General features: G+C 37.2%; 1 protein-coding gene across 4 annotated transcripts in view; it reads left to right on the top strand.

The window, feature by feature from the left end:
- The first annotated feature begins 8,068 nt into the window (after positions 1-8,068).
- Positions 8,069-26,968, top strand: part of LOC104610378 (3-hydroxyisobutyryl-CoA hydrolase 1-like) — a 41,566-nt gene continuing 22,666 nt past the window's right edge. For 2 of the 4 annotated variants that reach the window (XM_019199939.2, XM_010276952.3), the window contains exons 1-6: positions 8,071-8,229; positions 9,167-9,247; positions 14,351-14,419; positions 23,816-23,879; positions 24,109-24,188; positions 24,329-24,412. In XM_019199939.2, coding sequence (XP_019055484.1) covers positions 8,194-8,229; positions 9,167-9,247; positions 14,351-14,419; positions 23,816-23,879; positions 24,109-24,188; positions 24,329-24,412 — 414 coding nt within the window. In that variant the 5' untranslated portion in view covers positions 8,071-8,193. Of the gene's footprint in view, positions 8,230-9,166; positions 9,248-14,350; positions 14,420-23,815; positions 23,880-24,108; positions 24,189-24,328; positions 24,413-26,968 lie in introns of all 4 variants that reach the window. The other 2 variants (XM_088895982.1, XM_088895983.1) reach the window with 2 other exon arrangements.

Genomic DNA, 26,968 nt, shown 5'->3' with positions numbered 1-26,968 from the left:
GTTGGTCTTATGGTGCGGGAAGTACTTGTTAAAGAAAGCTTGGGTCATCTCCACCCATGTACCTATGGATCTCGGTCTCAAAGAGTATAGCCAATTCTTCGCTATCTCTTTCAGGGAAAAAGGGAAAAATTTCAGCCTAACAATGTCTGCAATATCAACTCGGTTATGAAATGTGGCTACTACCTCTTCAAATTCCCTAATGTGCACATATGGATTCTCTCTATCTAAACCATGGAAATTAGGCAAGAGTTGGATCATTCTAGGTTTGAAATCAAATTGTTGTTTATTCGGAGGGAACATGATGCATGATGGTGTGGCTATCCGGGTGGGGTGTAGGTAGTCTTTTAAAGACCTAACAGGATTGTCCTCGTGTTGACTCATGGTTTCAGAATTAGAGGACGAACTAAATGCTACTTCTTCTTCAGGGAGTGGTGGTGGGTTTATTCGTATCTGTCTAGCAAATATCCCTATTTTGTTCCTTGCGCTATTCATAGACCCTCAGCTTCTATTTTTTTTGTTGTTTTTGGCTTACAAAAAGAAGAAAAGGAAAATAAGATTAAGAAAATAAAATACAACTAAAGAAAATGAAACAAAGGAAATAAAAGAGAAGTAAAGAATGTTCAAACTCAGTTGTTGGTTTGTCTTCCTCGACAACAATGCCAAATTTTGTGTCTCACCCAAAATTATTACCCTTGGCTAAGCGGTCGTTGAAGCGTAACTTTAGGTGTCGAATCCATAGAGAAGCTGATTAAACCAACAAAAGGAGTTATTGTTAAGAGTGAGTAACCTAGAAAAAATGTTTTTCTAAAAATAAAAGGAAGAGCAAAAATAATTGAATAAAAGTAACGATGATTAAAGGATGAAAAGTAGTATTGTGATGAACAAGGCTTCGAGATTCACTTGATCGATTTGCTTAATTGGTCTCGACTTTGATTCCTATTTATTACTCAATTGTAAGTTTCACATCCCAAACAAACAATTGAAAAATATAACTTTGAAACCAACGACAAGAACAAAAGTTTTGTTCTGAGAGAATTAATTTTCGATGAAGAATAGAATGATCTATTCTTACAAGCTACCCAAGAACGACAACATATCAGATTGACAGTATTGTAGTCAATGATCAACTCATAAAATAAATTTACCCAATCAATTATTTTCTTACAAATTGCACATAAAAAGAGCATGACTAATCTTATATGGAAACTGAAGAATATAACTTCAGGGTTTATCAAAATAATAAAAGAAATCTCTCAAGGAATCAAAGTAAAATAACAAGTAAAACTCATCGATCAAGATCCTCCTTAGCCTTGTTGATGCTTTAACCACACTTGGACGTCATTCTTCCCTCTTCTCTTCTATGAAAGACTGAGAGAATATTGCCAAAACAACTTCTGGAAATCATCCCCCTTTTAGGTCAGATTTTTCCTTTTTATTGTATTGCCAGACTCCTTAATCTGCTCAGCCCGGATCCGCGTCTTATCCCCCAACTTTCGCCTAGATATAGATTGATTTAGAGGAAGTTATCAACAGATGAATTATAGCTCTATCTCTTAGCTATCCCTAGCCTCAAGAATCATCGAATCTCGACATCTGTAGAGAAAGATATGCCCAAAATACGGGACCCTGTTCAGAGTAATGCGGGAAACGAATCAGCAGCACTCATACTTGGGTCATGGAACTTGGGCTTGGGTTTCTTGGACTTATGTTTGGGTTTTCCTCCATTCAATTATTAATTCTTTCAGCATAAAAATTTCACAAATAATAAAATTAACATTTATAAAGATTATTATGGAAAAATATTACTTTTAAGCTCTTTATTTTATAAATGTCAATTGTTGAGCACACTTTAGATATACATTTTCATGCTTTTGTCAATCATCACTAAGGTGCTGCCCATAAGAATTAGAAAAGTGCTACCAACAATCATAGCAGACAACCAATGAGCTTTTGTGAGAGGGAGATAGATTACAGATCAAATACTTATTGCAAATGAGAGTTTGGAGGAGTTCAAGAGATCCAAGAAAAAATGGGTGGTTTGCAAACTAGACTTGGAAAAAGCGTATGATATGGTGGATTGGTCTTTCTTATTGGAGGTTTTGGGGTGATTAATTTCTAAAGCAGACCTCCCGAGACTTAATAAGAGGATGGAGAGTTGGAAGGGAGAATGTGCCAATCACTCATTTGCAATTTGCAGATGATACAATACTTTTCTGTGAAGGAGGGGACCTAAATAGGATAAGAAACCTGAAGCTCACTATACAACTCTTTGAGCAAATGTCAAACCTCAAGGTGAATTTTGAGAAGAGCTGTCTAGTGGGGGTAAATATGGGGGAGAGGGAGATATTGGAGTGTGCGGACATCCTAGAGTGTGCAGTTTCTAATTGGCCCCTAAGTTACCTTGGTTTTCCATTGGGAGTTAATCCTCAGAAAGATGAGTTTTGGAGCCCGGTTGTGGAGAGGTTTGAAAAGAGACTTGCAACTTGGAAGAAGAACTATTTGTCTCTTGGTGGGAGAATTAATTTAATTAGGTCTACTCTAGATAACCTTCCTGTTTACTTTTTATTAGTCTTTAAGATTCCAGCTAAGGTGGCTAGTAGGATAGAAAAACAAATGAGAGATTTCCTTTGTGAGCCGTGGGAGGAGAAGAAGGACCATAAGGTTAGGGGGGAGATGGTTGGTAGGAGCAAGAGGGAGGGAGGGAGGTTTGGGTATTGGGAATATAAGGAGTAGGAATTTTGCACTACTATGGAAGTGGCTGTGGAGATTTTCTTTGGAAAATGATAAGAGGTGGGTAAAGATAGTGGGCAACATTCATGGGGTAGCAGACAATGGATGGGACTCTGGGATTGTGGCAAGGACTACAAGAGCAGCACCTTGGAAAGCTATTCAAGTTATTTTGCCTTTGTTCTCTCCATGGATTATGTATGACTTGCACTCAAGTAACCTCATCATTTTTTCGGAATATATCTGGATTGGGGACCCTCTTTTAAAAGATCAATTTCCGAGTCTTTTCACTCTTTCCACTCTTAAAATGAACCAGCCTCCTCCTTGTTCCTTCTATCTCAACTTCTGGGTTCAGCTGGAACTTGGGCTTTAGAAGAGAAATTAGGGACATGGAATTTGATTATTTTTTATCCTTGCTATCCATTCTTGAAGGGGTTTTTTTAGAGCCTACAAAGACAGACAGTAGAATTTGGTCTCTCACCCCCTTTGGTTCTTTCACATGTGTTTCCTTCTTTAAAGCTCTAGCTCAACCTCCTTCTTTGGGTCTGTCTTTCCCTATTAAAGAGGTGTGGTGTTTTCCTATACCCCATAAGGTTAGGAGTTTCTGTTGGGAAGCCTTTCTGGAAAGATTTAATACATGTGATCTACATCAAAGAAAAAGACCCAACAGTTGTTTGTGTCCTCATTAGTGTACTCTTTGCAAAGCTGATGGTGAGTCTGAATACCATTTACTGATTTCCTGTCGATTTACTAAAAGCATTTGGGAATGGAGTACTTCTTTGTTTGGGTGCAGGTGGGCCCCCTTTAAATGTGCAGAGTTTATTTAGGTTCATGCTTAGTCGGCAAACAAAAAGAGCAAGGCTATGTGGAAATGTATGAAGGCTGCAGTATGCTGGACTGTTTGGGAGGAGAGGAACTCACGTATATTCTTAGAAAAGGAGAGCACCTTGAAAGTAATATTGGAAGTAATCCATATTCGAGTGATATATTGGCTGAAAACTTTGGCCTTGTTTGCAGACTTCTCAATAGATGAGATGGTAAAAAACTGGAAGGAAATTGCAGAGTTAGCCTCAGCTAAGAAGGCATTACCCTCTTGCTGGAGTTTCCCATCTAATGGCTTTCTTAAACTAAATTATGATGGCAGCAATATGGGTAATCCAGGTCCATCTGGAATAGGGGGAGAAATAAGAGATGAACATGGAGATCTGTTAGCTATGTTTTCAGGACCAACTAGGGAAGGAGACTCCTTGAAGACTGAGATTCTTGCAGCCTTGAAGGGGTTCGAAGAGCCAAGGAGATGCAAATTAGAAAGCTGATTATTGAAGGAGATTCTTAAGTGGTGGTGAACTGGTTAAAAGAAGATAAATCAAGGATATGGAAGTACAACAATGAAAAACACAAAATTAAGTGGTTGGCTAAGGATGTTGAAATTCAGTGCAAATGGGTTAGGAGAAGTGCAAACTCACTGGTAGATGGTTTAGCTAGGCAAGGGGTTAATAGAACCTCTTTGTTTTGGGCTTTATTGTAATTGTATTTGATGCTCACAGACTATTATAGGGAGCTAAGATTGTTTAGCCCCCTTGCTTTGTAATTCTTCTTAATTTTAATGAATACATTTCATAGTTATTGATCAAAAAGGAAAAAAAAAGATCATTAACATTGATGCCTCTGAACAGATTTGAGATAGAAGCCCACAAATTGCAGTGATAATTGATATGAGAGATCAGCTCACTCTTGCATTTAGCCTTGTTTTCAAACAGACTATTATTCCTTTCCTCCCAAATTCCCCAAAGCACAACATGCAACACTATTTTCTAGTATACCTTACCTCTCCAACTTAAACCTTTTCCTTGCCTCTAAAAAATCAGGTCCTGAAGGCGATTTGTAGATACCAAGTTGTACCTGGCTAGCTGCTAGAAGTAATTCCAAATGTTTCTGGTTTCTTAGCAATGTATGAAAAGGTGATCAGCTGACTCCCCCTCTCCAAAGTAGAGGATGCAAACATGAGGAGGGATATAAAGTCTACCAAGATTCTTCTTTTGCAGTAACTCGCAGGTGTTTACTCAGTGTAGATAGGCCTCCCAAATGAAGAAACACACTTGACCGAACGAATTTGCACCAAACCTTCTTGAAAGGGAAAACGCAGTCTCGTTCTCCTACAACAAGAGCCTCAAAGAAAGACTTGGAAGAGAACTCTCTAATGGGGTGGGGTTTCCAAACACGAGAATCTAGGGACTTTGGGGAAATGTAGGCTTCTTAGAGAGAGAGGAGGAGGTCAATTAGCTCACTGATTTCTGAATCTCTTAAGGGTCTTCTAAGACTCAAATTATGTTTCTTTCAGTGGGAGAAGTGGGGAGACACAAGGAGATGGTTTCTTCTTTGTTTAGGGTGAGATTGAAGAGTCTAGGGTAAGAATCTGCCAGAGTGGAATTGCCCCACCACAGGTCTGTCCAGAACTTTATTCTAGTGCCATTAGTCACTCTAACTCTTATGAAAGAAAAGAAAAACTATTGTAAGTGGAAGTGATACATTTCCAAGGATTTGAGGAAGCTAATTGGTTTGAATGGAGATTGCAGTCCCAACCATTTGTGTTTAACCCATATTTACTGGTGATGATAGCTGCCCAAAGAGAATTTGTTTCAATAGGGAATCTCCAGTTCTCCACATCCATTTTCCAAGGAGAGAATTGTTCTTCTCTTTTAGGTGTCTGATTCCCAACCCTCTGACCTCTTTAGGCTTGCTGACCTCAATCCAATTTACTAGATGGCTTGTTTTCTCACCTTTACTTTCCCATAGGAAGTCTCTTTGAACTTTCTCAATCTAATATGGCCTTGGTAGGGATCTGAAACACTAAAAGGAAGTAGATGAGCAGATTTGCAAGGGAAGCCTTAATAAGAGTAAATCTACCCCCTTTAGATAGATAATAATGTTTCCAAGAGGCTAACTTCTTTTCATATTTTCCACTATTGGCTTCCAGAAGCTTGGACTTTTTGGGTTCCCACCAAGAGGCAGCCCCAAATAAGAAAGAGGGAGGTTTTCCACTCGACAATTTAGAATTACCCTGAAACTTTCCAAAAGGGTTTCTTCAACTAAGTTTATAGTCACTAGACTACGTTTTGAGTAATTTACCCTCAAACCAGTGACTGATTTGAAGTAATGTTCACATTAGTGATATTTCCCAAATTAGCCTCCAGAAATAGGATAACATCGATTACCAAAGTGAAGAGGAAAGGGGAGAGAGGGCAGCTCTGTTGGAGTCCTCTACTTGCTTTAAAGTAACCTTTGGGCTCTCCATTCAACAGATATGAGAACCAGGTTGAGCTATTGCAGCCTTTCATCCACTGCAACAATTTTGTGCCAAAGCCCTTCAGTTCCAGAACTTGGAGAAGGCAATCCCAATCTACTTTGTCATAAGCTTTCTCAAGGTCTAGTTTAACAAGGAGACCTGACCTACCACTCTTCCTACTTCAACAATTTCATTTGCTATTTGGATGCTGCCCACAATTTGTCTACCATTCACAAAGGCAAACTAGTTTGGAGAAACCAGCTCTCTTAGGACTTCTCGAAGTCTTTTTGCTTACTCTTTAGCCAGAATTTTGTACACACTCCCTACTAAACTTATTGGCGTGAAGTCTTTCACTTCCATGACACACCATCTTTCTTAGAGATGAGGTAAATAAAGGTAGAATTGTTTCCTTTGTTTACAACAGTTGAGGAGTGGAAATCCTTGAAAACCATCGGTTCCAAGGGCCCTTTCTCCATTTATATCAAAGACTACTTCCCTTATTTCTTGCTCCTCCAAATCTCCTTCAAGCCAAGACCTCTTATCTTTTGCTAGAGTCAGCCTGTCCCAACTTCTTAAAGTAAACTTTCTTACACTTTCCTTAGAGTAGAGCTTTTTGAAGTGATTAAGAAAAGCCTATGTGATTTCATCTACATACTCCCCAAACCGAACACTCCCCAAACCGAACTCAAAGACACTTCGCTCACTCCAACACTTCGCCTCCGAAACACCAGGTTGATGTACCTGACGCCAGGGACGCCTGTATCCTTGGGCAACGCACCTGACTGATTTGGGATCCGACGCTTGACAGCCGCACTTCAAACGGCCTCCTGCTACCGCCACCTGCCACCGTCGTTACTAACCGCAGAGACAGCTCTGACAAAGGAACAGTGGCGGTTCTGACCGGCCAGAGGAAATGACATCCGAACTGGCAGGAGTTCAGAAGTAATCATGCCCGATTTGACAGAAGCCTGGGAGTGAGTGCGCGAGGTGGTTATAAAAGGCTCCTACCCCCCAGAAACGAGGTATGCAAACTTTGCGCTATCTGGTTTATCTTGCCTTTGAAGGATTCTAACTTGAGTTTCGGAGCCCTTACGCCGGGTTCTCCCCGGAGCTTCTCTTCTCCTTCCGTCTCAGGTCCCTGTTACTCAGTTCAGAGGCAAGATCGTTGACAGCTAAGACCGGCCAGATTGTGCACCATCACCTTTTTTCACTTATTAAATTTACATGTTGGTGCTTAAATCTCTCATTTTATCTCCTTCTCTTGACTGGAATTTCAATATTTCAATCTTTTTTTTTTTTTTTAATTCTTCTCTATTCATCGTTTGATCTTCTCTTTCATCCCGCTATTTCGGTTCATTGTTTCTCCAACATTCATTGTTTTTCAACAAGAATATCTCTTCTCTGAGAATTGATGGAAAATGTGGTGTTGATGGCCTCTATTACTGTACTCCATTTTTTTTAACTTTCTTTTATGGAGTATTTGAAGGGTTGAAAGCATCAATTAGACCATATTATCAGTTCTTTAATGGTATATTATTATTTTTGACGTAAAATCTAAATTTTCTTTAAATTCTTTTCCTTTCTTCTGGTTGTCGGGTTTTCTCGTGGAGTGGTCGTGGAAATCAGGAGATATTTGATGGAAACACAGAGTTGTTGTTACTTGTTAGATGGGGTTAGTTTGCTGAAGATTTTACGATTTTGTTTCTGTTCTGCTTAAAGATTTCAGAAAACTTAAGAGAGTGTCAAGTTCAGCTCACGAAGTGCAACTGTGCAAGAGATTCCCGACTCGGACTGGTTCGTGGTTCCACAAACCCAGGGTTTTATTGATCATTTTACATGGAATGCAAGAGGTTGTTTTAGTAATTGAGCAATCATCATATCAATGCCCTTATCCAGGTCTACCATGGGCACGTGTCACCTATACATCGAATCACCAACAGAAGATCTGATTCAGGGACACAACACTCCCACGGGGCAGAGTGGTAAACGACGAAAATGAAAATCAGAATCTTTATAATTTATATATACCGAATTTAAATTAAAAAAATAGAAATCAATCAGCACTAATTACTTCTTAAGTGCCGTCCTGTCTCCTCCTACGATTTTCAGTCTAAAACGTTTCTGCAGCGGGTTCTTCTCCATTTCAGATTTCGTTTCTCAAGAAGCTTCGCCAAGCAACCATGGCAGATAACTCAATTAGTGGCAAGACTGATCAGGTATATTTCTTTAGTAGATTTTACTACTGGTAATATTGATATCCTTTTCTTACTCCCGTTTGAATTGAGTCTAAATAATACGAGTCTTTTTAGATATTTTAATGCTCATGCTTCATGACTTTTTGATTTGTGAATACTTTCTTGAATCAGATTTCTTCCCTAGACGCTGCAAAACCCAGAAATCTCTCTTTCTTCCTCCTCAATTAGTTTTTAGTTTTAACTTCATCTCCGAATGGCTTCTTGATTTTAATTTAAAGCGAAACAGTAGCTGATGTACACATTATCTTGTTATTTTTAATCATTTCAATGGTGTTCATAGAAGATCGATAGTTTGAAAATTGAAATGTCATAGTTAAGTCAAAAACAATTAAACTAAGATAATCTAAGGTTGCTTTTCTGACATAATTGTTTTTGATACTTTAGTTGTAAGCTCATTATCTCTGTTAATGGTCTTATTAGTTAGATGTACGGAGCTTTCAGTTTCTTATGTTCGTGTGTATTGCTTCAAGATGTACTCACTCGGGTTACTGAAGCACCATTTGGGATGTGCTCCCAGCCTACAACAGAGTCCGTAGAGTTTTAATTTACCTAACTTATGGACATAGTATGAATTAATAGAAGTACAAAAACAGAGCATTTCTTATTTGAGGTGCAATATTTTATTTTCCTTTTCCTTTTTTCTTTGTTGCGGCTTTTTCTTGGGAAGTTGATAAAGCATATTCAATATTTTATTTTTAATTTAATAATTTAAGGTTATGTAGGAGAACATGAAATCCTAGTAGTGTGTGAAAGTGGAAGAGTCTATTAGATGATCTAATTACTTTATGCATATTATGGGTTATTCTTGGAAAGTTGGTTTGGTTTCCTTTGTTTTTGTGATGTCGGCTTTGTGCAATTCCATATGGTATTCAAATACCTTTCTCCCTTGGCTTCACAGATTTTGGTTGAAGAGCACTCATATGTCAGGACACTAATTCTAAATAGGCCTCGACAATTGAATGCCCTCTCACTTCAAATGGTATGTGGGATTCTCTTTCTTTTTCCTGAATCCTCTGTTTCTAAATGATTTTCTTATAGAAGATAACAAACTCCAAATTAATTGCCACTGCAATACAAAAACAGCATATTCTTGGGTTTGTAAAACTTGCTAACTGTTTTTTTGTTAAGATAACAATCCTATGTATGTATGTATGTATGTATGTATGTATTGGATTGGATCCAATCCAAACTGAATGAAATATCAAAAATTATATAAAAACACTTTTAGCATTGAAAAAACACTTTGATAAAAATATTTTCATAAAAGTGCTTTTACAAAATCACTTTATTGAAAGTACTTCGGAAAAGTGCTTTTGTAGAAGTGCTTCCATAAAAGTGTAAAAGCACTTTTTGAAAAGTACTTCCGTAGACTTATGAAAGTACTTTTGTAGAAGTGCTTTTGTAAAAGTACTTTTATAAAAGTACTTTCACAAAAGTGTTTTCGTAAAAGTACTTTTATAAAAGTACTTTTGTAGAAGTGTTTTTATAAAAGTGCTTTCATAAAAGCACTTTTGTGAAAGTGCTTTTGTATAAGTTCTTTCATAAAAGTGATTTTCTAAAAGTGCTTCCATAAAAGTGCTTTCGTAAAAGTGCTTTTATAAATGTACTATAAAAGTGTTTTCGTAAAAGTACTTCTGTAAGTTTTTTTCGTAAAAGTGATTTCATAAAAGTGCTTTCATGTAAAAATACTTTTGTAGAAATGCTTTCGTAAAAGTACTTCTGTAAAAGTGCTTTTATAAAACTATTTCTGTGAAAGTGCTTTCATAAAAGTACTTTTGTAAAAGTATTTTTATAAAAATGCTTTCGTAAAAGTATTTTTATAAAAGTGCTTTCGTAAAAATACTTTTCATAAAATTACTTTTATAAAAGTGCTTTTATAAAAATATTTTCGTAAAAGTACTTTCATAAAAGTACTTTCATAAAAGTAATTTTATGTTGTTTTCACTTTTGATTGATTTCAAATTGGACAAGGGTTTGGCCTCATGATCGGATCATTGGAAATTTGGTTTAGGTCTAATTCAAACCAATAAGAATATGGACCAATTTATTTTGAATTGGCCCAATCCAATAATTATAATGGACTGTCCAAATCCGATTTGATAAGGTTTGAATCGGATTGGATCCAAACCAAAACCGGTTGACTGACACCCCTATATATGTATATATATATTATACATATATATATATGTATGTATGTATGTATGTATGTATGTATGTATGTATGTATGTATGTATGTATAGGAGGTGTACAAATACAAAACAGGGATCAGACCCACTTCTGCCCTTGTAGAATCAGCTTTACCAATCGGTCCACTGTACACCCAGCAGATGTTCCCGTTTTCATCTCTTAAAGCTCTCCCAATGCCAGCAATACCAGGGCTAACCTGAAGCACTTCCGTCAAAGCTTAGAGTCCAAGCTCCTTTCCTTCTTAGAGATGGAACCCTGGAGATGTGTGGGGAGGATGGGGAGGAGAGCAGAAAGTTAACAGAATTCCTGTTAAGATCATTAACATTGATTCCTCTGAACACGTCTCAGATAGAAGCCCACAAATTGCAGTGATAATTGATATGAGAGATCAGCTCATTCTTGCATTTAGCCTTGTTTTCAAACAGACAGTTATTCCTTTCCTCCCAAATTCCCCAAAGCACAACATGCAACACTATTTTCCGGTATACCTTACCTCTCCTACTCAAACTTTTTCCTTGCCTCTAAAAAATCAGGTACTGAAGGCGATTGGAGATACCCAACTGTACCCAGCTAGCTGCAAGAAGTAATTCTAAATGTTTCCGGTTTCTTGGCAATGCATGAAAAGGTGATTAGCTGACTCCCCCTCTCCAAAGCAGAGGATGCAAACACGAGGAGGGATATAAATTCTACCAAGATTCTTCTTTTGCAGTAACTCACAGGTGTTTACTCGTTGTAGATAGGCCTCCCAAATGAAGAAACACACTCTTGAGCGGACGAATTTGCACCAGACCTTCTTGAAAGGGAAAACACAGTCTCATTCTCCTGCAACTAGAGCCTCAAAGAAAGACTTGGAAGAGAACTCGCTAATGGGGTGGGGTTTCCAAGCATGGGAGTAAGGACTTTGGGGAAATGTAGGCTTCTATGAGAGAGAGGAGGAGATCAGTTAGCTCACTGATCTCTGAATCCCTTAAGGGTCTTCTAAGACTCAAATTATGTTTCTTTCAGTGGGAGAAGTGGGGAGACACTGGGAGATGGTTTCTTCTTTGTTTAGGGTGAGATTGAAGAGTCTAGGGTAAGAATCTGCCAGAGTGGAATTGCCCCACCACAGGTCTGTCCAGAACTTTATTCTAGTGCAGTTAGCCACTCTAACTCTTAAGAAAGAAAAGAAAAACTATTGTAAGTGGAAGTGATACCTTTCCAAGGATTTGAGGAAGCTAATCGGTTTGAATGGAGATTGCAGTCCCAACCGTTTGCGTTTAACCCATATTTGCTGGTGATGATAGCTGCCCAAAGGGAATTTGTTTCAATAGGGAATCACCAGTTCTCTACAGCCATTTTCCAAGGAGAGAATTGTTCTTCTCTTTTAGGTGTCTGATCCCCAACCCTCCAACCTCTTTAGGCTTGCAGATCTCAATCCAATTTACTAGATGACTTTTTTTCTCACCTCTACTTTCCCATAGGAAGTCTCTTTGAAGTTTCTTAGTCTCTAATATGGTTTTGGTAGGGATCTGGAATACTAAAAGGAAGTAGATGGGCAGATTTGCAAGGGAAGCCTTAATAAGAGTAAGTCTACCCCCTTTAGATAGATAACAATGTTTCCAAGAGGCTAACTTCTTTTCATATTTTTCCACTACCATTTTCTAGAAGCTTGGACTTTTTGGGTTCCCACCAAGAGGCAGCCCCAAATAAGAAAGAGGGAGGTTTTCCACTCGACAATTCAGAATTACCCTGAAACTTTCCAAAAGGGTTTCTTCAACTGAGTTTATAGTCACTAGACTACTTTTTGAGTAATTTACCCTCAATAACCAGTAACTGATTCGAAGCAATGTTCACATTAGTGATATTTCCCAAATTAGCCTCCAGAAACAGGATAACATCGTCTACAAATTGGAGATGGGAGACATTAAGAGTATCTCTTCCTACCTCAAAAGACTCTTTCTCCATTTATATCAAAGACTACTTCCCTTATTTCTTGCTCCTCGAAATCTCTTTCAAGCCAAGACCTCTTATCATTTGCTAGAGCCGGCCCGTCCCAACTTCTTAAAGTAAACTTTCTTACACTTTCCTTAGAGTAAAGCTCTTTGAAGTAATTAAGAAAAGCCTCTGTGATTTCATCTATATCCTCCACCTCCCTTTGGTCCACTTTGATTTTTGGGATGAAAATTTTACTACGCCTGCCCGAAGCATAATTACGGTAAAATTTTGAGTTATTATCACCTTCCTTTAACCGTCTAACCCTTGACCCCTGCCTCCAAAAGATTTCTTCTGGCCACCTTTTCCCAGGAACTTCTTAAACCTTTTCTTCTCTTTCTTCCTTCTCCATCCAGGGTGCCTAATTGTTCCTTTTGGTCTAGGTCTTCCAGCTCCAAGAGGATAACACATTTTTTCTCTGCAAAGGTTTTGAACTCTTCTCTATTCTAGAAGTGCAATATGATTTTATCCAGGTTTTCTGGATTTATCGACAGTTCAGTCATGTAGGTTAGTCTCAATTCACATCACCACTTATATGATTTCTTCACATCTAAATCAATACCTCACCTTTAATGGGAAAAAATCTTTGGAAATGCATATTGTTGTCCTGCATAATTATATTGTTGTTGTGTGCATGCAGCCTAATATTTGTTGTATATCTGTACGGCATATATCTATTTTGTAATTAATACACTTATCCCCATGATAATGACAATAAAATTTTTCCCTTGGTAGCTAGGAACAATAATGTGAAACTATGGATACAGACACAGTGATGGATACATGGGGATACAACTCTCCATTTCCTAAAATCCAGACATGGATACAAGTATTGGTATCCTATGCAAGTTTTTGTTGTTTCATAAATAACAGAACAAAATGCATTCAGAACAGAACTGGACTATCCAAAATGCTGGACAGTAAGTACAAATACAAGAGCCCCAAGGCCTCAGAGTTTTCTAGAATGAATATTACAAGTTTATCCCTGGTCCAGGCACTCCTAGTGCAATATCTTCCCTATTAACCCCTGTTTTGAGATTATGAGTGCGGAAGAATTTGCAGATCTAGGTATCCACTTGAATGAGCTATTCATATTAATATCTAGAGGCTGCATCTGTCTAACTAGGGCCTTGTACCTCCATGGAATGCTCTCTCCTTTTCTCATCCAGCTCAAAAGAACTTGACAGTCCCCTTCCACAATTAAATCTGTCCATCCATGCATAGCTACCAATTTTAGGCCTTGTAAAGAGCTATGGTTTTTGCCTTTAGAGAGAGATTATACCCAATTGACCCTGAATAGCTGAGTTGGATGTTACTGCTTCACCAACAATGCTTTCTCCCCAAAGTTGGATTCTTAGTTTCCTACCAGGAGAAACACTGTTCTAACATCTCATAAAAGGATCTACATGAAGAAAAGTCGTTTACCCAAAACATGTTTTGTGAACTTTTGTGTTAAACTTGTAATTGGGGAACACCCCCATAAAGAACCTTCAATGGAGGGCTGAAATTTCCCCCGGAGGACAAAGGCATCCATCCTCTTTAGATGGCCTTAAACTGCATATTTATGGTTATACTAGTAACAATTCCTTGTTCCACAAGAAACCCCCAAATAATAGTAATGCTACTTTTCAAATAGAAAACTACCCAAAAGAGACCATTACTTGCCTTTATTGAAGGTACCCAAATCTTAATGCTTTCTTGGTTGGGCAACTGACTAAGCCTTTTAATGTTTATGTTTGTAAGTATGTTGACAAATGCCCAAGGATTTCTTCTGCTAAATATGCTGCAACACTACTTTTGTAATGCCTTTTCCAACTTCCATTCCCCTGGCACCCTTACTTTAGTTTGGCACTGAACTTGTTCTAAAATGATTGTTGTGGGTTAGGAGATATGATACTACTCTATTTTGGTGGTGTTTTCTAGGTTTCACATTTGCTGGAGCTCTTTACAATTTATGAGGAGGATCGTAATGTCAAGTTGTTGATTTTGAAGGTGTGTATCAGCCATAGACAAAAATAAATAACAAAGACAATAAAGGAAACCCTATTATCATCTTTGAAATGTTGAAAATGATGACAATTTGACAATACTGCATGATTTGATGAGTGAAATTGGTTTTGTCTGTGTATGTTATTAGCTTACCCATATACTACAAGGATGCAGCATGGATACATTACTTACACTAAAAATGGAAGTATTTGAATGACACCTGCTTTTTAGTATCTGGCTACATGGTTTAAGTTCTCTAATATTTGTCATGTATTTCTCCATAGTTGTCAATGCAAGACACCACCTAGGCAACAAGGCACCCTTGGATGGTTGTCTCAATCAACACACCAAATTTTCATTTTGTTGGTTTATAATATTTTTATAATTCTTTTTTCATTTTTTGGGAACAAAGGTAAAGTATTGTATTAATCTATAGCAAAACAAAATTTACAAATCCCTGCACAAGAAGGCACTATACAGACCCAAGACCTTTCTATACATTGGTTCCTGTATGCATAGGTACAAAAAGTGAGCTAGAAACAAAAAAGGGATTATATGAGTAGTCGATCAAGACTACAATCAGTCTTGAATTCGAAAGAAAAAGAAGTTTCAAAAGAAAAGAAGAAGAAGAGAGGGAGAAAAGAAGAAGCACACGAAGGGATTTAGAAAAGAGAGAGAGGGTTGATCTATTGATCTGCCGACCCATTCTTAATATTTATATATGTTGACTAATTGTAAAAGGGCTGAATTGCCCTTATTGCTTACATGGCAAATAAACTAATAATAAAGCTGAAATAACAAGCTGTAACAACAAACTGAAATAACTACCAATAACTACCAACTAACACTGACATAACTAACAAAAAATATGCTATGCTGCCATACGAACACAGTGGGGACCATAGCAGTGGGGCCCACTTCAGTGTTCTCTACACTCTCCCTCAAGTTGGGAATAGATATTTGTCATTCCCAACTTGCATAGGTCTGCCTCTAACTTCTTCCTTGGAACAACCTTGGTGAGAAGATCTGTGAGCTGCATGCTGGAGGTGATATACGGGAGACACACTTCTTGAGATGAAACCCTTTCTCTGACAAAATGTCGGTCGATTTCGATATACTTAGTTCTGTCATGCTGTACTGGATTATGAGCTATATTAAAAGCAGCCTGATTATCACAATACAACATTAAGGGCTTCTCATAAGCAATACCCAACTCCTCAAATAATGACTTCAGCCATAGGATTTCAGCCACACCATTAGCCATAGATCTATATTCAGCTTCAGCACTAGAACAAGAAACAACACTTTGTTTCTTACTCCTCCAGGAGACAAGGTTACCTCCTACAAAGGCACAATATCTAGAGGTAGACCTTCTATCATCAACACTCCCAGCCCAATCAACATCTGTATAGGCCTCTATCTTCATGTGATCATTATTCTTGAATAATATACCTCTACCTGGACATCTCTTCAAGTATGCTAATATTCTCTCAACTGCAAGTAGGTGAGTAGTTCTAGGAGAGTGCATATATTGTTTGACAACACTGACTGCATAACTGATGTCCGGTCGTGTGAGACAAAGATAGAGGAGTTTTCCAACCAACCGTTGGAACATAGCTTTGTCTTCAAGAGGCTCTCCACCCTTTGCACTGATCTTGTGATTCTGTTCAATAGGTGTATCTGTAGGCTTAACACCCAACTTTCCAGTTTCTTCCAATAGATCTAGAACATACTTCCTTTGAGAAATAAAAATCCCATGTTTAGATCTAGCAACCTCAATACCCAAGAAGTATCGTAGCTCTCCCAGATCTTTAACCTCAAACTCTTGATGAATGAGTTGTTTAAGAGACTCAATTTCACTGTTATCATTCCCTGTCACTACAATATCATCCACATATACAACAAGCAAAGTCAAGGAAGAGTCCACTCTTTTAATGAACAATGTATGGTCTGATTGGGCCTGTACATAGCCGAACTTTTCAAGGGCTTGTCTGAATCTATAAAATCAAGCTCTGGGGGACTGCTTTAGTCCATACAAGGCTTTATTCAACCGGAAAACCTTCTTATCTGTCTCTGCATCATAAAATCCAAGAGGTAACTGCATGTAGACTTCTTCCTGTAAGTCTCCATTGAGGAAGGCATTTTTAACATCCATCTGGAACAAGGGCCAAGAATAACTGGCTGCAAGGGATAGCAGAACTCGAATAGTGGTCATCTTTGCTACTGGAGCAAAAGTCTCCAAGTAGTCTATACCATAAGTTTTAGTAAATCTCTTTGCAACTAACCGGGCCTTATACCTTTCAATGGAACCATCAGCATTATGTTTCACAGTAAATACCCATCTACATCCAACCAGTTTCTTTCCTTTAGGCTGGTCAACTAGCTCCCAAGTATTATTCCTCAAAAGGGCATCCATTTCAACCTTCATTGCATTTTTCCACTCAGGAACTGACAAGGCTTCCTGCACTGTTCTGGGAATAGGAATATCAGCAATGGATGTGAGAAAGGACCTGTAAGAGGGGGACTGCAATGGGGAGGTCAAGGTCATCCAAAGGAGGTAAAGTAGCAACAGTGGAAGGTATCTCAGGGGGACCTGGATCTGATAAAGGGACTGTGGTACCTGGATCTGGATCCGCAGAAGGAACTGGGGCTGGCCTGGACTGCTGATGACTGAAATCAACCTGCCTCCACCGCCTGTGATAGACTCTCAAATCCTGACTCAATGGAACAGGTAAAGGAACTTCTGATGAGTTAACCCCACTCTCACTAACCCCACTCTCACTACTCTCCCCCTTAGGAGAAATCCTAGGGTAATAGGGTACCTCCTCAAAGAAAGTAACATCCATCGAGACAAATCTCCTCCCAGAAGTAGGTTCATAGCAGCAATAACCCTTTTGTGTTTGTGCATTACCGAGAAAAATGCATTTGGAGGCCTTAGGATCAAATTTGGAACGATGAGGTCCAAGAATTTGAACAAAGCAAGTGCAACCAAAGGTTTTAAGGGGAACAGTAAACAATTCTTTATCGGGGTATAGAAGGGTAAAGGGAGGCTTCATGTTAAGAACCCGTGAAGGAACTCGATTAATGAGATACACTGTTGTAAGAATAGCATTGCCCCAGGAACTGATAGGCACATTGAAGTTAAACATAATGCTTCTAGCCACATCCAATATGTGCCTATTCTTCATCTCAACAACCCCATTCTGCTGTGGTGTATAAGGACAAATACTTTGGTGAATAATCCCATGATCAAGCAGATAAGAGGCTAATGACTTGGTAAAGTATTCTTTCGCATTATCAGATCTGAAGATTTTGATTTTGACCCCAAACTGGGTTAAAATCATCTGATGAAAGATCTGGGTCAGAGCAAGAATCTCATCTCGAGAACGCATAAGGTAAACCCAAGAAAAACGAGTATAGTCATCAACAAACAACAAGAAATATTTGTATCCCCTCATAGAAGGGATGTGATACGGGCCCCAAACATCGGTGTGCACAACATCAAAAGAATTACTTCTTTTATTACTCAAGGAATAAGATGTTCTACAATGCTTTGCAAGCTCACAACTCTCACATCTCAAATTTGACATCTGAACAGACTCAAACAAATTTGGAAACAAACTCTTCAAAGACCGAAAGGATAAATGACCTAACCGATTATGCCAAAGCATAACCTGACTAACGGTTTGAGAAACAAAAGACTTCCTATCTTCACGATCTTCCCAATGAGAACTCTCTCCAAGCAGATAGATCCCATTCGTCTCACGGCCAGTCCGAATCACCTTCCTTGTCTCCAAGTCCTGAAAAATACATTGGTCAGGGAAAAAAGTTACTGAACAATTCTGATGTTTTGTAATACTACTGACTGAAAGCAAGTTAGTATCAAGCTTAGGAACATGCAGAACTGAAGATAAGGAAATGGTATTAGACAACTTGATGTCTCCCTTGCCAGAAATGGGAACAAGAGAACCATCAACAATGGACACTTTATCTCTACCAGAAGATAAGTGATAGGTAGTAAACAGTGATGGCAAGCTAGTCATATGGTCAGATGCACCTGAGATACCTTCCACTGTTGCTACTTTACCTCCTTTGGATGACCTTGACCTCCCCATTACATCTCTCATCACTCAATGGAACAGGTAAAGGAACTTCTGATGAGTTAACCCCACTCTCACTAACCCCACTCTCACTACTATATGGTCTATCCCTGAAACATTTGTGTTCTTACCCAAGAATACAATCTGCCCCAGAAAGCATTCAATAGATTCTCTTCTGTACTATACTTATCTCAAAAAAGCCTTCTAATTCTTTCTGTCCATATTGTCCATACCACTATTGCAGGCCCTACTATCCATATACCGATACACGACCCCTTTAGCTTCCATCACCAAAGTAAATCTTCCATTTTTTTTTTTTTTGGAAAACAAAATTTAGCCTCAAACAAACCCATAAACTCCTTGCTACATTGCAATGAATAAGCAGATGATCCAAGTCTTCAGAAGCTTCCTCACACATAACACACCTTCTGGGTTCCACCCTGAGCCCTCTCCTAGCCAATTCATCATCTGTCAAAAATTTCCTTAAAGCTGCCACCCCCAACAAAATTGCAACTGGGGGAGCTACAGTTTTCCGCACTGGCCTCTGGAAAGCTCTCCACCTCAGCTCCACTCAGACTGCTATAGAAGGATTTAACTGAAAAACTTCTTGATTTCTCCCACCTCCAAATTCTTTTATCTGGTGTAATGGTACCAATCTGTTGCATCAGCTCCACCTACTGTTCTACCTCCCAGTTTCAGCTTCCTTCTGAAAACAGGGAACCACTCACCTGGGTTCCCTACTTGGAAGAAAGTTTTGGCTATTAAAAAGTCCTTTTCTTGTGCAATCTCAAACAGAATGGGGAGAAGCTCTTTGAGGGGGAAATCTCCACACCAATTATCTTGCCAAAATTTTATTCTCATACTATCTCCTACCACTAGCTTTACTCCTTTTCTGAGCTCACTTGGTGATTTCTTGGTGCCTCTCCATACTGCACACCCATAAGTTGTGTTTACCTCTGCTGGTTTCCTGTGCATGTTGCTAGCACCATACTTTTCCAATATAATTCTCCTCCACAGTGTATTAGGTTGCTCATTCCATCTCCAAAACAACTTACCTAGACAGGTCACATTGAATTCTTATACTAGTTTATTTTCTTATTTGTTTGGATTTGACAGACACCCAAAGTTGAACTAAAGGAGTTGAAAAAGGAAGAGGAGAAATTTACTAGGTTGTGCAGTGGGTGCAAAGGAGTGATTTGAATCCTTTTTGAGAGCTAAAAGGAATGCTAACTAGAAGATCTTGATTAAAACTGTAGGAAGATCTTGATTAGAAGAGAGAAGAGAGAATATAGAAAGAAGGGAGAAAAGAGAGAAATAAAAAGCAAGAACAAAGGTTCACATTGAGAAGAAATGCATTAGGAAGATTTGCACCACCTCAAAAAATACATTTTAATGCATCTTTCCTTAAATTGTCTTAAAAGATTTCTTTTTTGTACAACAAAGAGTGGGGAGAGGGTGGAAACCAAACCCAACACCCCGGCCACAAGGTACAAGCTAGTGATGCCATAAACTATTTGAGTTACAAAAGCAGGCCAAGATTACAATTCTCAAACTTCTTAGACTGAGAAACCCATTAAACAACCCTGCCCACTGCAAAGCTAACCAGAACATCAACATCTCTATATTTGTTAGTAAATATTCTTCTGTTCCTTTCAGCCGAGATTGTCCCCATGGCATCAGCAGGAACATGGCTTATTACAAGATATATTTGTAGGGGAAATAATAGGGGTTAAATTACTGTTCACTGAAATTACGAAATTGCCACCAGAAAGGTTCATCCCAATGAAAATATCATAATTTCTATTCAACTTATAACAGAAAATCTAGAAAACTTGTGGGGTGATTTTAGGACCATCTTGATGCCCAAATCCCTGGGCTTTCTCAGCTATCTAATCTAAGGGATGCCTGGCATCTATGTAAATATTTTTTCCCCTATTAATAATTCCAAAAATTCTACCCTTGTTGGGTCTGCAAAGCAATAAAGGTCTTATTGTCTTTGGATTTTTTGTTACTAAAGGATGGTATACAAATCATTTACTAGCTAGTATATGCAGCAATATGGAAAGAAGTAGAAGAACTCTTGAGACTGCATTTTTCTTCTTCCTAAACCAACCAAGGCTTCCCCTTCCTCTTCTTTTCTTCCTTCTTTCCTCTCTTCTGTCAATAGTAAATATAGTTGTCATTTCATTGGATGGGATATTGGTTGTTATGGGGAGTTGCTATGATGCAACTTAATATTTGGTTTATTATATTTGAAAACCAAAATTTTCTGGCTTTTGATTGTAAACTAAATTTAGGTGGTATAATCATATTTTTTCTTGTAACTATATATTGTTTCCAAACTTTACCCTTCTTGTTCATTATTTCCATTGGCTCTGCTAATGTAATCAAATCTGTTTTTTGTGTTTAATCTTATCCTTTTGCTTCATTTCAGTTAGTAATATATTCAATTCATTGCAGATATTGTACTTAATGTTGTTTGATTTCTAAACTTTTCTCTTCTTGTTCAATATGTCACTTGCTTTGTTAATGTAATACTAGTGGGGACCCGTGCGATGCACGGGAATTATTAAACAAAAGATAAATAAAAGAAAGAGTCATTTACTAAAATACCCTTAATAGTTTCATGGATTTTCTAAAATCTACCCTATAATTAGCATTTTACTAAAACACCACTTATAATTTGCAACGGATTTAATCAATTTTCCATTAGATGATAGTGGAAAATGACAGTGTTGACACTAATGTTCATTTAAATAAATTTAATCAAAAGAAAATAGAAACAAAAATACCATTCCTGCCCTTAATAAGACACGGACAACCACTCTATTGGCTATATTTGGCCAATTTTGTTTTCTGTATATAAAAGTGTTAAGAGTATTTTTGGAATAAAAAATCTTGGACCTAATGGCAAAACAAACAATCCTTAATGAAAGGTTGACTAAGTAAATAAGTTGTAAAATATATGGGATGTTTTAGTAAAATGAGAACTATAAGGTAGGTTTAAGTAAATATATAAAACTATAAGGTGTGTTCTAGTAAATGACCCTAATAGAAACACATAAGAGTATACAATTGTTTTATATTTTTCAACTTTTTAAATAATTAATAATTATTCATATTTTATATACTACTTTTAATAAATTTTTTATAATTCAAAAATAACAATAATTAATTTCAGTTAGGTTTATTCATCAAACTTATGAAACCGACCAACCCAATCAACTCAACTTGAGTTGGTCGGTTTTCTAGTATTTTAGGTTGGCTTTGGTTAAAAAATTTCCCAATTCGACCAAGTTGGATCAGTTTCATTTTGGCCATTTGTAAACCGACCAAAATCGAACAGCCTAACCATGGATATATATTAATATTTTATATTTTAAATATAATTTTTAATATGAGAAAGTGAGAAATTTCCCATATGTCTTAGTCTAAAATATTTTATTTCATAAATCTAATTTTTAAATTTATTTTTTAATAATTGCATTGAAAATTTTAAAATTAAATTTAATTTTTTAGTTTAAATCTTTTGAACTAACTGGCCTTTTGTGGAAACCAACCCAAATCGATACAACTTGAGTGGATCGGTTTTCACAAAAGGTCAGTCGGTTTCAGCTGACTAACTCCCCAACCTGACCAGGTCAATTTGGTTGGCCAAATAACCTATGGCCGGACTGAACCAACTCATGAACACTCATAATTTTAGCTAAATTAATAGTCTTTTCTCCGATAAATAACAATAGTTTTAATCTCCAATAATTATTGAAAATTTATAGTGAAAACACAATTATTGAAAATATATTGGTTTTAATGAAAAAATACAATAATTATAGTAATTACAAAAATACAATAAGTACTAAAAATATATTAACTTAGTCAATAAATAGTATAATATCAAATAATAGTTTAAAATCTAATAAATATTAATTAATCAATAATTTATAACAAAAATACAATATGTACAATAAGTACAATAAATTAAATTTAAAAAATTCAATAATAGTGGTTTAATCTCTAATAATTATTGAAAGTTTTCTGTTAAATAACAAAACAAAATAAATTTATACATAATCATTGAAAATACATCTATAAAAAAATAATAATAATTACTGAAATACAATAAATATTAATTTTAGAATATATAATTATATAATAAATATAGATTAAGAGTTTAAAATTATTATTAATAAATATTAACTTTTTTGAAAGTTATTTTCTTGAATTATTACTTGATATAAGTGAAATTAGTTATTTCGATATTATGTTATAATTATTTTTCTACTTTTCAGATTTTTTTAAATTTATTACATAATTTCTTTATATTAACTATTCAAAATCTAGTTATGTTAAATATTTTGTTATTTAACATATTTAGTTATTTAAATACTTAAATAATATGTAAATTATTTAAATTTTAAAATATTAATTATTTATTGAATTTAATTATCCATAAAACCATAATTTATATTATTATTACATAATTTCATTATTAATTTTGTAATATATTAAATTATTATTTATTTGAGTATAATGTTATAATTATTTTTCTACTTTGAAGAATTTTTTTAAATTTATTACATAACTCCGTTATTTTAACTATTTAAAATCTAGTTTTGATAAATGTTTAAATAATCTATAAAATATTTAAATTTTTTGTTATTTGAATTTTATTTATTTAAAGATATTACATATTATTAAATATTTGAAAAACATTTAAATTGATAATCCAGAAAAAACATAATTTAAATTGTTAGTACATAATTTCGTGATATATTTTGTAAAAATATAAAATTGTTTTGTGTTTTTAATAAATATTTTAAAGTTATTATATAATTTTGTTAGAAAATTTAAATAATTTTTAACTTTTTTAATCCAAACTTGATATAGATAAAAAGTATGGGAGGGGATAAATAGGAATTAGAGATAATTTAGGAGATAAACTCTCTACTAAATTTGATATAATTTTGGAGAAAATAGGAATTAGAGATAATTTAGAAGATAAATAGTTAGAGATAATTTTGGAGAAAGTGGGAGAGGTAGCTTAGGAGAAATTTTAGGAGAAGAGATTATTTAGGTTCTTGGAAAGTGCATCTCATTGGTTGTTTCAAAAATGACATGGAATAAAAAAAATAAAAAATAAAAAAAGGAGAAAATTTCTTGATCGCTTTGTTTTAATATATATATATATATATATATATATATATATATATATACATATATAGATTTGATTTTCAGTATTTTGTGTTTTCTTGTCATTTTGCTTCATTTCAGTGATTAATATATGCTCAATTGGTTGCAGGGAGAAGGAAGAGCATTCTGTGCTGGTGGGGATGTTGCAGCTGTGGTTAAGGATACCACTGATGGTAAATGTTTTTCTCTAAATAGGCAAATTCTTTTCATTCGGTAGCCACAGGCTATAACCATTGGTTGTGGTGGATTTGTTTTTCTGTCTTTCTTTTAGTATCTTTCCTTGTTACTATTTCTATGGGACTCATCAGTTCTCTCAATGTGGCTTGGGTTTTCTGGGAGTTTGAAGTTTCTAGTAATCAAAATTGAGCTGATGTTGCATCCTAGCCAATTTTTATTCACCAGGTCATTGGAGATTAGGTGCAAGGTTTTTCTGGATTGAGTATACATTAAATTACATTATGGCAACATACAACAAGCCCCAGGTGATTCAACTTTGCAAATTTATCTTAGTTTTTCTCTCATTCCCATAGAGTTTCTCTGTTACCAGGTTCTTTTCTGAGTTATTTCAGATTTCTTGTATCTTGAAATTCAATCCTATCATTAACGATAAGCACATTTGTAGGTTTCAATTCTTAATGGAATCATCTTTGGAGGTGGTGCTGGAGCTTCTATACATGGTAGATTCCGGATTGCTACAGAGAACTCGGTACTTTATTTTCCATTGTCCCATTATCTAAGTTCTCAGATGTTATGTGCCCATAAACAGATAATTTATGAATAGCAGTTCACATCTTGGATTTCATTGGGAACAAATAAGTCTTGTTAGTCAGTAAGGAAACCATGGGAGAGGAGAGGAAGTTCAAGCTGGCGGGGAAATGGAGACTGGAGTTGATCATTGAAGCCAAATCTTTCCTGTTCGAGCAGGGAAGGACAAAGGGGAAGGTTCACTTGAAAATCAGAGAAGGGAGTAGGGCGACGATTCTTCTATCGGAGGAGGCATGTGTGTGGTTGAAAATTTTTGTAGATGGAACTGTTAATTCTTTACGGGAATAAGGTTGGAGAAACTCGTTGATTTGTGAGAGTAAAAGGTTCGAAACTGTGCTAAAGAGGAATGGAAATGGGTGGTTTATAATGGTTACCGAACTCTTTGGTAATAACAAAAGGCAAATGTTGTGTATTCCGGAAGGCCAGAAGCGGAGAGGGTGGGCTTCCTTCGCTTTTAATCTTCAGGCTTTTCTTCTGGAGGTTGAAGGGAGAGTGGAAGAAGTCCCTGGCTTGAAGGATTGTAATCCTTCTGTCCTTTGTAATCAGGTGCCCTGTTTTAAGCATTACCCTGAAGGTTTGGTGTCTAGCTCGATTGTCCTCTGACGAGTAGCTTTGGAAGAAGGGAGTGGGAGCTGGGAGAAGAGGATGGTCCTAGTGGCAGATAGGGTGATAGAAGATTGGAAGAAGGTTTTAGAAGTAGTTGCAGAGAGGTTGGGCTTAGATGAAGATGTAGTGTTGTTGCCTTTTGCTGAAAAGAAAGCTTTATTAGATACTGGCGATAAGAAACTGAATTTCAGTACAATCCTTGTAGAGGGAAGTTTGATTCAGGTCCAGAACTGGGCTCTAGTTTGTAACGAAGTTGAATCTAGAGTCGGCAGCTTCTTGATCAAACTTCTCGGTCTTCCTTTCAACCTTTGGAACGATCAAATACTAAGGAAAATTGTTAGAGCGTTGGGTGGAGTTCTGTTGGAGGTTAACTTAAGAAACTTGAGAGCTATGGAACTTAAGGTTGCTGGGATCAAGCCGGAGTACTTGTCGTGCGCCTTCGAAGTTCTCTCAAAAGATGCCTGGTACAAGTCTGGTTAGCTTCAGAAGATGAAGCCTCGCTCTGGGGAAGACGAACAGAGGTTGAAGGAGCTACGAGTCTGCAGGTTGGTGTACACGTGGCCTTCAGGGGCTGGCGGGAAAGCCTGGTGCGTGTGGGTGAACTACAGAGGAAGGGGAACATTTGCAGGGGTGCCCCAAGTCTCGAAGCTTTCCTATTAAGGCTTCTAATTCAAATTTTTTTGAAGTTGGGTTGTTTAAAGAGGGTGACCTGTCCTATGCTGACGTGGCTAAAAGGGGTAAGGTTCGGGTGTGCTCAAAGTCATTGTCTGAACCGGCTTTAAGGAAGGCTGGGCCGGACGGGTCAGTGGGTGAGCCTTCATGTGGGGCAGGGCAGGCATCGGGTGTTTTTTTTAAAAGCCCACGTGACAACTTAAGTCATCACGTGGGGCGGGGCAGGCATGGGGCGATTATAGATGGCAACATTCATCTTTCATCATCTAGGTCTCACCCTCTCGACTGTGGAGGGGCTCAGATTGCGAGCAAGGTAGGACGCTGTCCTCTGTGCTGGGTCTGACGGCTGGCTGGCGACGTGCAAAAACACAACATTCCTAATCGCCCGAACCCACGCTATTTGAGAGTTAGAACAGAAGAGAAGGAAGAGGCTGACCAAGGTTGGATAAGTTGTGGCTCAGATTCTGACTATGATGAAAGATTGGAAGCATATAGGAGTTTAGGTAATGCGGCAGACGAAGCTCTATCTGAAGAACATAACAGGGATTCTTTCAGCCTAGATTGTTTGTTCATAGGGGATTCGGTGAGGGAGGGAAAGGAGGGGGAGGAGCGGGTGAATGATCTTAACCCAAATTTGGCTGAGTCCTTCCCTAGTTCTAGCGCTTTGCAAGAGGCCAAACAGGAGGTAGCTCGGGTCTTCTCAGAGCTGAACAAGGGTACCTCATAGAGAGGTACATACTTGGGTACAGAAAGGGGTCTTTGTGTTGATACAGCGGGAGAAGTGGGTGAGAAGTGACTGCCACTCTTTCTCCTATGCTCTCTCCTCACATCTCTGCCTCAAGTAAATCCCTTAAGCGTCTACAAGAGGGAGAAGTGGGTGAGAAAATTTGCAAAGAGACAAAAATATGGGAAATCATAGAGAGCCTTTTGGGTGAAGTGGAGAGTAAGGAAATGCAGAGAGGGAACATGGAGGGGACAAAAAGGGCTATTGTTGGAGGTAATGTGAGAAGGAACGAGAAGTTTCCTAGGAGTGTGGAGAGTGCAACTTTAGAAAAAGAGGAAACTAGTGGGGAAGAGTCAGTTGTAGAGTTTGTGAAAAAGTTGGGGTGCAAGCTGAAGAACCCGAATGATCTAAAAGCCTACATGCAAAAAGAAGAGGACAGCAAGATGAAGAATAGAAAGCTGAGTGAAGTGGAGAGATTAAAAAGAGATATTGAGG

This window comes from Nelumbo nucifera, chromosome 1, assembly GCF_055504915.1.
Source record: "Nelumbo nucifera cultivar China Antique chromosome 1, China Antique-T2T, whole genome shotgun sequence".
Classification (NCBI taxonomy): Eukaryota; Viridiplantae; Streptophyta; class Magnoliopsida; order Proteales; family Nelumbonaceae; genus Nelumbo; species Nelumbo nucifera.
The sequence above is the reverse complement of the archived record's forward strand: the minus strand, read 5'-3'. Positions and strand labels throughout refer to the sequence as shown.